General features: G+C 35.3%; 3 protein-coding genes across 3 annotated transcripts; 1 reads left to right on the top strand and 2 right to left on the bottom strand.

Moving 5' to 3' along the window:
- The first annotated feature begins 1,498 nt into the window (after positions 1–1,498).
- LOC142505852 (uncharacterized) lies at positions 1,499–3,167 on the top strand. The gene has a single exon (XM_075618975.1). It carries the CDS (start codon positions 1,741–1,743, stop codon positions 2,962–2,964), a length of 1,224 nt encoding a protein of 407 aa, XP_075475090.1. The 5' UTR covers positions 1,499–1,740; the 3' UTR covers positions 2,965–3,167.
- Positions 3,168–6,096: 2,929 nt separating this feature from the next.
- LOC142505676 (acid phosphatase 1-like) lies at positions 6,097–9,698 on the bottom strand. The gene is made up of 3 exons (XM_075618760.1): positions 9,230–9,698; positions 6,634–6,843; positions 6,097–6,465 (listed from the first exon to the last, which is right to left on the bottom strand). The coding sequence occupies exons 1-3, from the start codon at positions 9,640–9,642 to the stop codon at positions 6,288–6,290; spliced, it is 801 nt and encodes a 266-aa protein (XP_075474875.1). The 5' UTR covers positions 9,643–9,698; the 3' UTR covers positions 6,097–6,287.
- A 3,928-nt stretch (positions 9,699–13,626) lies between these two features.
- Positions 13,627–16,136, bottom strand: LOC142505734 (uncharacterized). The gene is made up of 3 exons (XM_075618837.1): positions 15,350–16,136; positions 14,451–14,815; positions 13,627–14,256 (listed from the first exon to the last, which is right to left on the bottom strand). The coding sequence occupies exons 1-3, from the start codon at positions 15,955–15,957 to the stop codon at positions 13,961–13,963; spliced, it is 1,269 nt and encodes a 422-aa protein (XP_075474952.1). The 5' UTR covers positions 15,958–16,136; the 3' UTR covers positions 13,627–13,960.
- Positions 16,137–16,762: the final 626 nt, after the last annotated feature.

Raw genomic sequence — 16,762 nt, 5'->3', positions numbered from 1 at the left:
CGCACCAGCATCGGAAGTGGCACACCTGCGCGCCCTTTGCTGGCCGAAGACAGAAGCCCGCGCGAACGATGCAGATTCTATGTATGCAAACACTAAATTATGATTTGTTGTATTTTCTTTCATATAAACATGTCTACACGAATTATCTAACACATTATTGAGTTTATACAAAAGATTTTGTGAGTTTTTTCTCAAACTTTTTCAAAGCTTGTTTTATTCAAACAAAATCAAACTTATCAAAGATTTAATGTTTGTAGCGTTTCTCGATTGTTTTCACATGGATTATCAAAGACGAGTTCTTTGAAAGTTCGTCTAAATTTCGATTGTTTAATATCGAACTTACCAAAGATTTAATTTTTGTGGCGTTTGTCTATTGTTTTCACACGAACTGTCAAAATCAACAACACGTTTTGTTGCTAAGTTCTTCGTTGCTTAAAGGTGAATATCATAAATCGTTGTTTGTTTAAAAAGAATGGGACAACGCTACGTTCTTTAGTTCATCGAATCGAGGGCGTGACTCCATTTTTTGTGCGATTGCTATTGATGTTTGGAGAATCATATCATTTTTTCTTGACAATGTTTTGTGCTTTGTTTCTGTACCTTAACCTACATACTAGACAAATCACAATTTCATTTATCAAGTTAAATAGTTGCCTAAAGTACCAAATAAACACAAATCACATTTCCACCATCGAACTGAACACATTCGAGTATCCAAAACATTAGGCAAAATTTATAGCTACTATAAGTTAGTCCTTTGTCACAGCGTATATGAATAAGTTAAGGATCAAGTAACTGGAGTAGTCTACTATTTGGCTGTAAACAAGAGGGGGATGCCAATAATCTCATGCCGCCATCCACAATATGAAGAAATAGATATTCCTATTTCTTTTTTCTATAGATAAAAAAAGGATCTACTTGGTAGAGGAAGAAAGCATCTAAGTAGTAAGCCACCCTAAAATAACTTCCGAATAACAAGGTCAAGGTCGGTCATTGAGATAAACTTCATCGTCGAGAGGAAAACAGCCCAAATCACCAGCTAAGGCCGATCTGTGGACTTTTGTTGCTCTCAATGGTGCTTGAAACATATTTACTAGATGTAGGCTCAGTAAGAGAAAAATATCAAAAAAGAAAGACAACACGGAGAAGCTGATTTTGTCATACCAAATTCATGTATTAATCAATAATTTATTTATTTTTGTTGTATAAAAAATATATCAATTTAGAGGGCTTGCAGCTCCAATTCAGATTGAATCCAGTTACATATATTCATTGAATAATGTATTTATTTTTGTTGTATAAAAGTTTTAAAATTAAAAATATATCAACTTTGCACTCCCAATTTGGATTGAACCGGTCGGATTTTGGGACGTAGTAGATCTCGAGTCAAATTTTTTCTTCGCAGGTCTCAGATTTGGCCAAATCCGCCTCACACCCGTCCCGTGGCAACTCTAGCGATATATAAATGTGCAAGCCATCTACCATAAAATCACAAATTTTGTAATTTAGTAAATGTGAAGTAACCCACTCTAGTTCATATATGCAAACTTTTTTGTTCTTTTGTTATTTGTGTGACCTGTGAAAGGCTCAAACATTGAAAGGCATATAAACAGTAAAATTGAATTCAGAACTCATCAATCCCACCAGTTTTTTTTGTCATCAATGCAGCTACCTAATCCGTATATCCTCTCAGCAAATCCCATCAAATAGCTAAAACATTTACATTTCACCATCGAGAACATGAAGACTAGCTGGCTTCTTGCACTTATCCTCCCAATTATTGTAACAGAAGCTGCGCTCGCACTTATTGTTGGCGGAGGGGTTGGCATTGGCGTGGGCGGTGGTATGGGCGGCGGGGGTGTGTGGATTGGCGGAGGTGTCAACCCCCCGAGTAACAACCCTTCAGCGTCGCAGCTCGGCAGAGCTTATACTGCGCTGCAGACATGGAAATCTGCGATTACAGATGATCCCAAGGGATTACTGGGTTCTTGGGTTGGCCCAAATGTCTGCTCTTACAAGGGGGTTTTCTGCTCGGAGACTCGAGATTTCATGGGGAATCCCGCGGGCAAAGTGGTGGCCGCCATTGATCTTAACCATGCTAATCTTCAAGGTGTTCTGGTTAAAGAACTGTCTTTTCTAACGGATTTGTCTCTTCTCCATCTCAACAGCAACAGGTTCACCGGGGCTGTGCCTTCATCTTTCAGGGAGTTCGAATCCTTGACAGAATTAGACCTCAGCAACAACAAATTTTCAGGCTCTTTTCCCACCACGGCTCTCTACATTCCAAATCTCCTGTACTTGGACCTCAGATTCAACTCATTCTCAGGCCCCATTCCCGAGGATCTGTTCAACACCAAACTTGATGCAATTTTCCTAAATAACAACCAATTCGATGGTGAAATCCCGGAAAATTTAGGCAACTCTCCAGCTTCTGTGATTAACTTAGCAAACAACGGGTTCACAGGCTCAATCCCTTTCAGTTTGAGCTACATGGGGATAAAGGAAATCTTGCTCCTCAACAATCAACTCACAGGCTGCATACCAGAAGGAGTTGGCCTGTGGACTGATTTGCAAGTTTTAGATGTGAGTTCCAATACATTAACCGGGCATTTGCCAGATTCATTATCTTGTCTGAGTGAAATTGAGGTCCTCAACTTTGGGAACAACAAATTCTCCGGGACTTTACCAGATTTAGTCTGTTCTTTAAGGACCCTTTTGAATCTAACACTTTCAGCAAATTTCTTTTCCGGATTCAGCCAAGATTGTGACAAATTGTCGTTCAGAAACGTGGGATTTGATTTCTCTTTTAACTGTATCCCTGGGAAAGAACTCCAGAGACCTGGGCAAGATTGTTCAGCAGTTCCTGGAGGTGGATTGAGCTGTCTTAGGATCCCTTCACCGAAGCCTCTCGTTTGTGGGACATTGGTGGAATCACTGATGAACAGTGCACTTTCCACTCCATGATCTGTCACCAATTAATGCTTCTCTTTTTTAAAAAAAAATCATTGCACAGGTTAGTGTTGGCTGTCTCTCATTAACTCGAGGATGTCATGATTCTGATTCATGGATTCTGGTGATGAATTAATTTGTACTGTGGAATCCCAATTTGTATTGGCCCTTTTGTAAACAGTTTCTTGAAATATATACAGACTATGGCTGTTAGCTATGCATTTTGGTTGTGCTTGGGACAATTTGGGTCAAGAGATTTTTGGCACTGTAAAGAAATATATTAAATTTTTTGCAGAGTTGGGGAAAGCTTAATTACTGTTGGATGTCCCATGGTATGTATATATATGTGTATGTATATATATGTGGACACACACAATAAATATAAATTAGTTTTAAAAAATAAACAAGAAGAAAGAAGGAAAAGGTAGAAAAGACACTTTCACATGAACTAGAATGCCCGAAATTCTCATCCTCAACTATAGTGAGGTGCCAGGTTACTCACCATACACGATCTCAAAAAATAGGAAATGAAATAGAAAATTGTTCAAAGAGAAGAAAAGACTTTTGTGCATGCCTTTTCTTGCAAAGGACTCTTGTTTATGGTTTATCTGTGAAAAGTGAATGGAAACTCAAACTATCTTCCATAAGTCAAACGGATCGAGTCAGTTCATAGCTGTATTGAAAAATTTTTGATATAAAAAATAATATTATTTTATGTGTCAAGTCAGATTGGAGTTCCGTCTCACAAAATTAATCCATGAGACAATCGTATATGAGTTCTTGTTGATATTGTGTTGACCTTTAAAATTTTAAAAAAATAAATTTCAATTAAGATCGGTAAAAAAAACAAATAATAACTGAAATGGCGAATGATTGAAATTGATTTTTTTTAAATTTTAAAGGTCAATAAAATATCAACAAAAACTCATTTACAATTGTCTCATTGATTAATTTTGTGAGACGGATCTCTGGCCTGATTCGACACGTGATCGATGATGGGTAATTGAAACTGAATTGTACCCAAGCATATTGATTTTACTCCACATCTTTCTTCAAAGTCGAAGTCATCGATATACAAAATTAGAGTCGAAGGCCTACCTTATCTTCACTTTAACTTATCCTATAATAGTAGTACACACTTCACGACCCGTGATCCCTGCGGTAAATAAACATTGGAGCAATAGTTGCGTGTACGAACCCAAAATTTGTCGGATGGAATCAATTGCATATTCATTGAGGAATTAATTCTTTGATCTATAGTTTTAAAAAATATTTAAGGGAAATAAAACGTAAGTTTGATTTTATTTATAGAATATCATAAACATAATATCATGTCATAAATTATTTATTAAATTTCCACATTTTTTATATTATAATTTAGATCGAAATATAATATAATATAATATAATATAATAAATGGAGTATTTTTGGGAAAATATTGAGAGATATTAAAAATACATTGTCTGGATATTGCTGTAAAGTTGGAGGGTCCTTGCAAAAGAGCAACACATTGGCCTGAAGGAGTCCCATCACTGGAAAAAAAAGGGTAGAATGACAAAAGGGAAGAAGACACTGTGTGCCCCAAAGAAAAGGGTTGTGGTATCGCCATGGGCTAATCTTGGCTCGATAATCTCATTATCTATAGATCATGTGTATCTCTCGTATTTTATTAAGAGTGCACATGTTAATATCAGAATCCAAAAATTCTGGTTTATCCAAGCTACATAGGACGGAATTCGATAATCGATATAGAAATGTTGAAAGAAACATTAGAATGGTAAGAGAAAGATCGAATGGATTCGTTTATTTTGAAAACAAACGTGGTTGCTTGGTTTTTCGTTAACATTACATCTTAGACATAATTTGATATACATGATAGGATAAACATGTGATATATAATATAATGATAAGTTAAAGATAAATAAGATGTATGATATTATATTTAATGTTTGGTATGATTTTAATAAGAGTGATTAAATTTATATATTAAATTGTAATGACAAAATTAACCTTATAATAATAAATTTTATAATTTCAAACTTGTTGCTTGAGTTCATATTTTTTATCTGTTCATGCGCCGATAGTGCTTGCATGATTTATTTATTTCTACCTAATTTTATATATTATATAATATGATAACTGAGCCATTGATTTTGTGAGTCAAGCCAAATATCAATTTTTAAGGTTAATCGAGTGATACTAATAATTTTATTGATATTTATAAAAATTATTTATATAATTATCTCGAATTCATTTATATAATTATCATATTATATAATATATAAAAATAAATAAAAATATTTATTTGATTTTAATTTCTACCTGCTAGCATAAATTTATAAAAATTATTTATGAATTGAGGACAATTAAGTCATTTGTAGTGTATTTTATCATTAAATTAAAATTATCACACCAAATAAAAGAGACATTTTATCATTCTAAAAAATTATTTATCAAGGGCCCATTATATTATCATGGGCTTTTTAAAAAGGTACCAAACATGGGATAAGAAGGATTATTTATCAATCTCTCCCTTATCTCATGTACCAAACTATGCCTTAGTGTAATATCAATGTGTACATATATATTAAATTTTAATATGAAGTAGAAATTTGTTTGTCCATGCATAAAGTGTAAATTTAAGTATACTAAATGTGTAAAAAATTTATTATGTTGGAAATTTTTTTCTATTAAATATTATGTTTCAGTTTTCATTTCATATTATTTTATTTATTATAAAAAATAATAAGGATGATTACGTAGAAGGATATTTTCGGGAAAAAAATTGTATGATATATAATATCAAATTTAAATACATATTTCTCATAACTCCTGCCAAATTCCAATAAATTAATGTGAAACAACATTTGACATTCTTAAAAAAAACACAACCCCGCCCCCCCCCCCCAAACAACATTTGACTTTCAGGCACCGTATCTTGCAGATAAATTGCATGTGCGCCTTCTGGATTAAGTCAAAAAACCAAAATATTTTTTACGAAAAAAATAATTTATAGCATTTTAATATATATATATAGATCTGATGATGAACTAAAAATCTGATATGTTGACCGATATCATATATATATATATCAATAACACAAGAAATAGAAAGCCAAAACATGGTCTCACCTTCGCACAGGTAATGTTAAAATTTAAAATATGCAAACATTTCCATTGCAATGCTCCAATTCCGAGATCGAGTACATAGATGTGGAGGCCTAATTTCACCAAATGATCATGGAAATACTTGGAGAAGCAGTAATGCTAGGTCGGTAGCAGAATCGAGCAACAAATAGCTATATATATTGCAGTGAAATCGACACTTTTTCAAGGAAACTAGGAAATAAAATAAAGTGGATTAGGTAGTTTGAATGAACGTTTGGCCACCGAAAATCCAGTTAAGTCACTCCATTGATCTCCCGAATTTCCATGAATTCTGTAACCTTCATCTTCTAATGCCTTCCTTCTCTCAGATTTGTAGATGGTAGCGGGCTTACCTTGATCATCGTTTTGTCTAAAATACCAGTCATTAGCAACTCGTGTCACTAAATTTGTTAAACTACCAAGATTCCATGAAGCAAAAAGGCAACAATAAAATCATAATCGACTACTGAAAAAATGACATGTTCAAGCTCGTGTTCGAAGCTCAGACGTAAAAAATCATTGATCCTAATATTCTTACCTCAGTATAAGTCTTTCCCAGTTGCTATATCCAGAATACAGTAGATTACTTTCAGTAGCATTCCTTTGAGATTCATCCCGACCAGTCAGTAAAATTATAGTAAACCCAAGCTCCTCAAGCTCTTTGTACAATCTCAAACTTGCTGGTAAAGCAGGAGCCTCAGCCAAATCCACCCAGAGATTAAAAGAACGTTCATCAAAGATCTCAGCTCTAGAACCAGAAAAGGAAAAAAAAAAGATTTTACCATATAGAAGCAAGTTGAAGACAATTGTTCATTTCATACATCTCCTACATGTTCTAATAGATAATGGGAGAAGAAACTGTGTAGATTAGAATTGCTTGTCTCAACATAACTAACACAGAAATCATTCCCGAGCAAAGAAAGCATCAACTGTTGAATGTATGATCATTTGATACGAGTGATATTCAATAAGGTTTAGGATATGAACCTTCTGCTGGATCCTCACATCAATTGTTCCAAAAGTTTCTATACACATGTTTAACGTCGTAACTTTACCATTGTCTCTTTTGTTTTACCCTTGACGCTCATCTGTGATGCAGATCTTGTTGAACAGCAATTTTTTATGTAATTACTTTACCCTTTTCAATTCTCCAGTTTAGCTCATCCACTTTATAGTATTGAACCGATAAACATCAACTTATTTTTCCTAAATAGCAGTGTGTTGCTTTATGCCCTGAAATCTAAAACCCAATTCATGATTCCTCATCGTTTTTCAATTTTAGGATTATAAGATCATATGATGCTACGATTCATTAGATTGCAAAAAAAAAAAAAACCAAGCTATGGCCTTACATTTTCCAATTAGTCAACAAGACGATCACTTTTATCATCCACCATTAGGAATTGACAGTTTACAACAACAATAGCTAACAATAGTAACTCAAATTTTTTGAAACCATGTCATAGCCCACTCATCATATTTCAGTTGTCGGCAGCATGAACAATGTTACTCTCCAATATCTACATAATTCTTGCGAGGTTCGACTCTCAGCAATTAAAATACCCATCATCTAGAGCCAAAGAAGGATTGAGTTGATCTTGCAGCTAAAAACTGAACTTGATTTGTTGTTTCCAAGAATGCAAGTGCTATATGACATTCAAGTATAGGTTTCAGAAAACAGGCCCTTTCATGATGCACAAATAAAAATTGGTAGGACCAAATCCATACAGCAACCCAAACTACACCCTCAAGGCTTGACAAGCATCAGTATAAAGAAAAAAGTTCAATGTGACAGCACCATTTAGTCTCAAACAGTGCCCATGCCACGGCAAGAAAATGGCAGTAATTAAAAGAAGATTCATGAAAAAGTTCAAAAGCTTTGATAAAGGCTAAAGAGATTGACTTCACAAGTACAAAGAAAATACAAAGCACCCCATCTAAAGATCATTCAGTGGCTAAAATGTAACGCGTCAGCCGATAATAATGATATAATAAATCAATCATTTAGCGCTACTAAGAAATATTTGTGTAAAACTACATCAATAAAGGAGGTGTCGTGTGATAATATGTTAGTGAGTTTTTTTCCCGATATTTCTGCTACCTTCAAACATTAGAAAGCTCGTTGATAAAGAAAGTCTGAAAACAAATATCTGAGGCAAGCTAATGACCCCTCAACAACAAGGGATCTACTAAGGGTTTGACTTTCGAGCAACCCAATTGGGTAAGATACCTCCGTGGAATATGCAGGATACCCATATATAATTAAGAAAACACATTGAATGAACGCACCACTACTGATCATGGGTCGAGGCCTATGTTGGTTCAGCCTAATGGCCCATGATCGTTACAAAAAAAGACGCCTTTTATTGTAACGACCACGGGCTATCCCGATCTTGAGCTCCCATGGGGGCTTTTTCCCGTCTTGGATTCTCACTGGGGCCTTTTCACTCACGGGCTTTCCCATACGTTATTACTCATAGAACTCTCCACACCAGGATAGTCCATGGTCGTTATGTCATCTGAGTTCATCTATCTCAATGTTTCGAGAAAGCTAACCTAACCACATAATTGAGTTCTCTTGTTCATAAGTTCTCTCTTATGCAAGCATAAAAACAAGAGGTATTATATTACTGGAATGATAATATATTTGTTTCGATGATAATGACGGGGTTCTAATCACAGCTTGATGCAGCATAAAAAAAGACGACAGAAATGATGCATTTCAGCATAACTGCTCGCAGCATATTTTATTACAGTAATAGAGTCTATCTAGACAAATATTATAATTATCGGCACAGCCAACTGGAAGAAACATGCATAAAATATAGAATCGCAAGATTCTAACTGCTACATCTCTAAGATATAGAACGAGCTTCATTATGAAGAACACAATCCAGATTTACAGAACCAATTCAAATCCTCAAAGTTCGATCGATTGAACTTTTTATACCACCACTCATGAATTTAATCCAAAGTTTGGGCGGATTCAATGGATTTTCGGATGACAAATTGTAACTGAACATTAGATTTTCCCTTCTCAGCACCTAGGTAGCAGCACCAAAGATTTGATAATGTTAGTGTTAATCAATAGCCCATCTCATAAAGTCAGCACGAAATTAATTAATTAAACTCACCCGAATCCATGAATCGCATAGTACGGAACATTGGAGAGTAAGGTCTCGTCAATATCGAAAATCCAAGCATCCTTTCCATTTCCTGAAATTTTCACCGATTTGGCATACGCCGCCGCGTCGTCCGCGACAGCCTCCGACTCCATCCTGTACCAATCACCAGTAATGTAGCTTTCAACAAAATCCACACATTTTTCAGGGATTCGGATCCAGCTCCCGGCGTCATTAGTCTCCACCGTAAACCTCCAGCTCTCGCAGTATAAGTCGACGCCTCTCCAACCACCGGAGACCCTGTCGGTTGGCAGGAGGATCGGATTATCCGGCGTGGTTTGGATGGCCGATGAATTGGATGAAGAAATCGAAAAGAGGAGCATAATTATGAGAAGTGGGATGACGCTAAATTGAATCGACGCCATGCCTGCAACCCAAGAAATGCTCTCGTTCCCACTATTCAGGTAAAAAGATAACTAAATTGCGATTAAAATAATAATAATAATAATTATTATTATTATTATTATTATTATTATTATTAAAAAGAAATACGGTTTAATTAAGTCTTTTAAAAACGTGTAATAATGAACTTATTTTTATTATATTATTTTGTAGGAAAATATTAATATTTATAATTTTAATATTTTTATGTTCTTTAGAACTTGAAATTTTTTCATTTAGTCTTAAATTTATGGTAATTCTATCATTTTACTAGTGTTTGAATTAAAATAATTAAAATTATAGTAAAAATTAAAAACGTATTTTTTTACGTTTAAGGTCATAATAAACTCGTTTAGTTTAATTTTGAAAAGCTTGAAATTCGACATTCACGCGATTCACTCTTTTTAAAAGCTTGTTTTTTAATTAATAAAAATATTAAATCCTCACTTATATAAATGATTTAGAATTAATTATCCTCTAAGGCATATTTGGTATATATAATGGGATAAACATGTGATATATAATATAAAGATAAATTAAGGATAAATAAGATGTAGGATATTTGTGGGGACCCGGACGCTAATTCATGTCTTAATTCATTATTAATGTCAAATATAACAATTAAGAAAGTGGGACTAATTTTTTTTCTTTTTAATTTACAAATATAAGTGCGGAAACGTAATAATAATCTATCTGATATACATGTCAATATCAAAGTACACGTCTTGTACTACATGTCTCCATCTCAACTAGGTTCAATGACTATACATTCAGTGCTGAATCATATTCTGCTTCTGGGCCCCTGATTTCCACGCTAACTATAATCTCTCATCCTCTTCCTGATCCTGATCATGTCCCACCTGTTGTCATGCACACATACAAACAAGACAACAGCCGAATACTTCGGTTAGAATTACATTCCCAGTATAAATCATGTATACATGCATTTCATATAAACAAATATACCAGCATTAAACAAATATTCATAACATGTATCAAAATCAGAAACATGAATCAATACAAACTCTGAATCACATTTCGTGATTCTTAGACTCTGACTCAACTCATCCTAATCTAGGGATCCCGATCTGAATAAGAACATACACCCACCTACACTCCCGATCGGGTGGTGGTACGTTCTTATTCGCGGACTTTGGCTCTTTCCATATCGAACATCAGTAATAGGAGAAACTCCAATTCTATCCACTTCGATATAACCAAACGTCCGGCGTCTTGACCTATCCGTCACAAACTAGGCACATCCGCCCTGGCATATCGGCCAAACCTCTGTGACAATGTGCAATGGGCCCAGTGACGATTCCATCACTATCAGGCACCCTTGTCACGAGATCAATCGTCTACGACTAGGCTTATCCGCCTATGACTCAATACATAAATCAATATATCAAAAATATCAATCTCATTCAATTGCAAATATCAATGCAATAAGTAAAATATGTGATTTTGGGAAACTCAAGTCAAATCAAACTCGAGTTGTGCAATCCCGCATCAACATCAATTTATACCTTTCTTTTCTCGGTCTGACGAAGTCGAAGTCTCGAATTCAACTATGTCCATATTCAATCTGGTAATAACAATATCGAATATACTGTGCCAATGTATAATTCAATTCAAGACATGTTCTGATCAATACTCAAATCTAGACATAATCTGATCAATGTAAACTATACAACGATGCAATCTCAATCAATAGCGAATCTGATTATTATCAATCTATGGATGTTTTGACGGCATAACAATACAATCTCACTAACTCCGTCAATCTCAACATCACAGATATAATACCACAACTCATAATCGATATCAATACACTCCTAATCTCAGCAATAACAGATCACAATCTCAATCATATCGATTCTGAAAATCATAACAATTGCATACGGTATCTGTTCTTCGATCCGATTTCAATTATACGATGTCTACTATGTCAATAACAGCATATATCAATCATATCTGATTCTGACACTATCATAATTTCAAATCATATCAGAACATAAGAAAACTTACGCCCAGTTAAAGCCTGCGTCGACAGAAACTCAGTACTGAAGTCGGATTACAAATCAGACGAACGGATTGAAATATAAAGGCGTAGGGATTTTCCGTAGCTTTCTCGTTTCCTTTCTTTTCTTCATTTCTTATGATTCTGAAAGAAGGAAATATATATACATATATATATCCATTGCATTTCCATGATACGTGGCTTACTCTTCAAGCATTTCTGGCGGCGCTCGGGCGGTTAATAATTACCGCTCGGGCGCCGAACACTCTGTTCGGTTACTCGGCTTGTGATGCACTGGCGCTCGGCCGGTCAAAAACTACCGCTCGGGCGCCAGACGTTCTGTCCACAATATATTCTTGCTGAACACTGGCGCTCGGGCGGTCATTAACTACCGCTCGGGCACCACACTTTCTGCCCAAAACATGCTCTTGTGGTGCATTGGCGCTCGGGCGGTCCTTTTCTACCGCTCAGGCGCCAACAGTTCTGTACAAAACATTGATCTTGCATTGTGCTGACGCCCGTCTTCTCTTTTCACATCTTATTTTAGCTCCTGCAATCTCAATTCTGTCAATTAATCAATGTCTTATTACAGTAATTAAATATCGGGCATTACAATATTATATTTAATGTTTGGTATAATTTAAATAAGAGTGATTAAATTTATATATTAGATTGTAATGACAAAATTAACTTTATCATAATAAATTTTGTGAGTCAAGTCAAATATCAATTTTTAAGGTTAATTGAGTCATATTAATAATTTTATTGAGATTTATAAAAATCATTTATATAATTATCTCGAGCTCATTTATATAATTATCATATTATATATATATATATATATATATATATATATATATATAAATGATTTATTTTATTTATTTTATTTTAATTTTGTATTAAGGTCGAAAGACATGGGTTTTTTACAAAAGAAAACTTTAAATATTTATAAAAATTATTTATATAATTATCTCTCGTTCAAAACACTATTATTTTAATAATATATAAAAATAAATAAAAATATTTTATAGGGTTTAGAATTATTATATATAGAGGGAAATTAAGTCATTTGTGATGTTTTTTATCATTAAATTAAAATTATCACATCTCATAAAAAAGATATTTTATCATTGTATAAAAATATTTATTGTGGGCCCATATATTATCACGTGTTTTCTAAAAAGGTACCAAATATGGGATAAGAATAATTATTTATCAATCCCTCTATTATCCAGTGTATCAAATTATACCTAATTATATTTAGAATAATATTCACTATCTATATCATCTCATTATTTGTAACAATAGTTTTCCACCCATCTCGTCACGACCAAAATGGCATTGAGCATATTTTCAAGTTCAATCCGTTTAGAATTTGATCAGACCTTATGAAGTTTTACAAAGTTACGAAGATACATTTGAAGGATATAATTAACGTATGACATTTTGAATTAAAGCAAAAATTTGTGTGAGACGGTCTCACAGGTCGTATTTTGTGAGACATATCTCTTATTTGAGTCATCAATGAAAAAATATTATTTTTTATGCTAATATTATTATTTTTTACTGTGAATATCGGTAGAGTTAACCCGTCTCACAGATAAAAACTCGTGAGATCGTCTCACAATAGACATATTCTAGAATTAATTATGATCTTTTACAAACTTTTCGAAGAATATCATATTATTATTTGATTTATTTAGTCTTGTTTTGCAATTTTTGTATTTTTTCATAAGAGTGTTTACGTGACACTCACACGTGGACACTATGTTTGCATTATTTCAACCCCATGTAAAAAGATTAAAATTGTTAAACAAGACAAAACAGTTAGGTAGCAAATGAATCTACTTTCTTAGTTTGAGTCGGACACATGTAACTTATCTTAGTGTGGTTTATCCCGCCGAGAACATACCAAAAAAGTCCTCGATAATCGTAGAGAATAAACACATTAATTGCATGCAATCGAATGAATACATAATATCTGAAAATATTAATACCTTTACAATGTCATCCTGTGATACATCAGCTCACTGCAGAATCACTTCAGATTACAGGTTAAAATTTTCCAATCTCACAAAAAGAATTATAGAAATTGAGGCACAAAATGATGTCACACTCTTATCTACAAGATTGAAGATAAACGAAGAATTCTCTCCACAAAATCAAGGGGGAAGATTAACTTGAACATTATATCTTCCAAGCTCAAACCAAGAGTTCTCTCCATGACTCAATGGCTTTCACTGCAGATTTCACCCAAAAATAAGAAACTTTGCAAGGGAGGTTCAAGAAAGCGACTCGTGTTCCTCGAGACTAAACTCTTTCCGTAGTTTACACGAAAAGAGCCGACAAGCATCCATGCTAAGGTCTATGGCAGCTGCAAGAGCTACAAACAAGGCGGCATCGGCCATACACGTTACATGCTGCACGCCGACTTGAACCATTGGTTTACTGCATTTTCCCTCGCCTTCCACGCTTGACCCCATCACGAATCCTCGAGTTGGCATCAAGAACCTCAATCCTGATTCTTTTCTCGTGTTATCTATGCAAAATTCGCCACCATTTTTCACACACATAGTACCTGTTGGAAATAAGTTCAAGTTGAAATCAGTAAACGTATCAAGATTCAAATAACTTATTTAAGCATTTGATGTTCCTAAGTTCATATACAAAGTTATCGCGCGTTAACAAATATTTTAGGTTCAAGATGAAATGATCATGAAAAATGTACATGGAGGGGTGGTCTTGAGCCGATCAAATTGGATCAAACAGTACCTTGGGCGATAGGGACTGCACTAGTTAAGCCATTGTCGCTTGCGAGCTGGAATTTATAACCCAAACCATCTACCGGGCCTCTCTCGCGCCATGCCTCAAGACGACCCCATGGCTTCCAGCTGCTAACCGAGACTCCTTCCGGTCGGAGGATGAGCCAAGCACCGGGATTAGAACGAGAAACACGATCAGAGCTAGGGGACGACGGAACGAATGGAGTGATCATAGAGGCTGCTGCAACAGCCGAGCCGGATAAATCGTAGATGATTATCATCCATCCTTTTCGTTCCCGCCCCTGCTTGTCGTGGTCCCCCGAAAACGTTCTCGTCCATCCTCTGTTGTTCGTGTTGAAATCAGAAGGAAGGGACCTGGCATTGAGAAAGGAAACTGTGTTTTTATATCATCGTAGGATCACAACATATTGAAATTAAGTTGTTGAACTGAAAGAAAACAAATCTTTGCACATGCAAAGAGAATCCATGGTGGTTGATATCACAACTACCTAAAGCGATGGACCTTCTTCCTCACTAAAAAGACCACATCATCCATGTCGAGTACTACGTTAACATTTAGACGAAAAATTACTGAAAGTCGAAACCAAAGACCAAAACCAAATTTTAACGCGGATAAAAACGAATTTATGTAATTTATCGAACGCAATTTGTAATTTTCCCGAAAACGATATATAGACTAGAATGAAAGATGAAGAAAAATATGAAACCAAAATATTTATTTATATATAATCCAATCAAAACCAGCAAATTCCAGGGAAGAATGATAGAGAAAGGGTGCATGGCGGGTCCAACGCAATGCACCAAACAAAGCTAACTCCGTCAGCACCTGGCCCACGTTACTGCATGGTACACAGTTGGCTAAAAATGCGCAGGATTTGCATGACTCACCGTGACCTGTTATTCCGGTCGGCGCTGAACTTGCAGCTGAAAACCGGCTGCCTTATATTTCCCTGGATTTGAAAAACCACCGGGCTGCACTCCGGCTCACCCCCGAACTGGAACACGAAACGAGGATCCGGTTCAGACCTGACAATCACATGCAACCTCGCCACCGGATCCCCTCCGCCGCCGCCGCCGATCTTCATCCACCCATTCTGATAAATACAATTCCTCGTCTCCGCAGAGCCAAGGTTCACACACACCTTAACGGACCCTAGCAGCTTCCCACCGGAGACCCCGCAGGTGCGCCCCATTCGCCCGGTGAAAACAGAAATTTTGATGTAAAATGTTTTGCATGAGAGGCGGCGTAGCGCGTCGGTGTCGAGGTGGAAGCCGACGGAAGAGGATAAGATTAATTCGGTCGCATTGGCGGAAGCGTGCCCGGCGCCGCCGTAGAGCGGGAGCAAGGCTGTCTGCGAAGGGAAGTTCTTGATTTTAAGCTTGGCGTAGAATGGAGTGGCCGAAGGATGAACCTCCGACCCGGCGGGCCTAGTGGCGGAAGGGAGATTGAGAGCTAGAGATTCTACGATCAAACGGACAAACGGGCATGGATCCATTTCTTTTTTTTGTTGAATTCGAGGGAAAATACGAAGAAGGGAAGGGAAGAGGGAGGAGAAGTTAAGGAATAGCGAGTTTTCGGAAAATTCTAGGAGGGAAAGTGTGTGTAATGAGCTTTGTGAGCTGTTTCTTGTTTTTGTCTGCAAACTGTATTTCCTCTCTTTTTCGGGTGGGGAAGACTCCCCTAATTTCTCGCCACGATATAATTCATTAAATGCCAATTTATCGTCAATTAAGATCGAATTGGATCTTAAATAAAATTCTTTCATTAATCGTGTCTGAAAATTTTAGTCAGTACACATTTCCAACAAAAATTAATTTTTATTATATGATTTTCATTTCTTTTAAAAATATTATTCTATATTTAGTACACATGCTTATATTACTCACAAGAACGCCGTTGTGATATTTTACAAATCAACGTTACGTAAGCATCACGTCAATATTGTTTTGATGAAAAATGAATAAAATCGTAAAATAACAAAAATAAAGATTGAAAACTTAAAACTAAACTTTATCAATATAAAGAACTAAAATCCTAAAATGTATAAAACCAAAATTATAATTTTTTCCACCCTTCAAAACTTTTTTCTAACAAGTTTGTTGTACATATTGAACTAGTTAATTATACTATAGAGGAAAATATAATTAAACAATGGGAAGTGGATATATATATATGTGTGTGTGTGTATATATATATATATGTGTGTTGTGTGTGTGTGTGTGAATGTCACTTTGCAAATTACATTATGATAACATTCATGATTAAGTATAGCATGAGTCAAATGATGAAATTTGTCCTTG

The sequence above is a fragment of the Primulina tabacum genome, chromosome 10 (genome assembly GCF_025594145.1).
Source record: "Primulina tabacum isolate GXHZ01 chromosome 10, ASM2559414v2, whole genome shotgun sequence".
NCBI classification, from domain to species: Eukaryota; Viridiplantae; Streptophyta; class Magnoliopsida; order Lamiales; family Gesneriaceae; genus Primulina; species Primulina tabacum.
The sequence above is the reverse complement of the archived record's forward strand: the minus strand, read 5'-3'. Positions and strand labels throughout refer to the sequence as shown.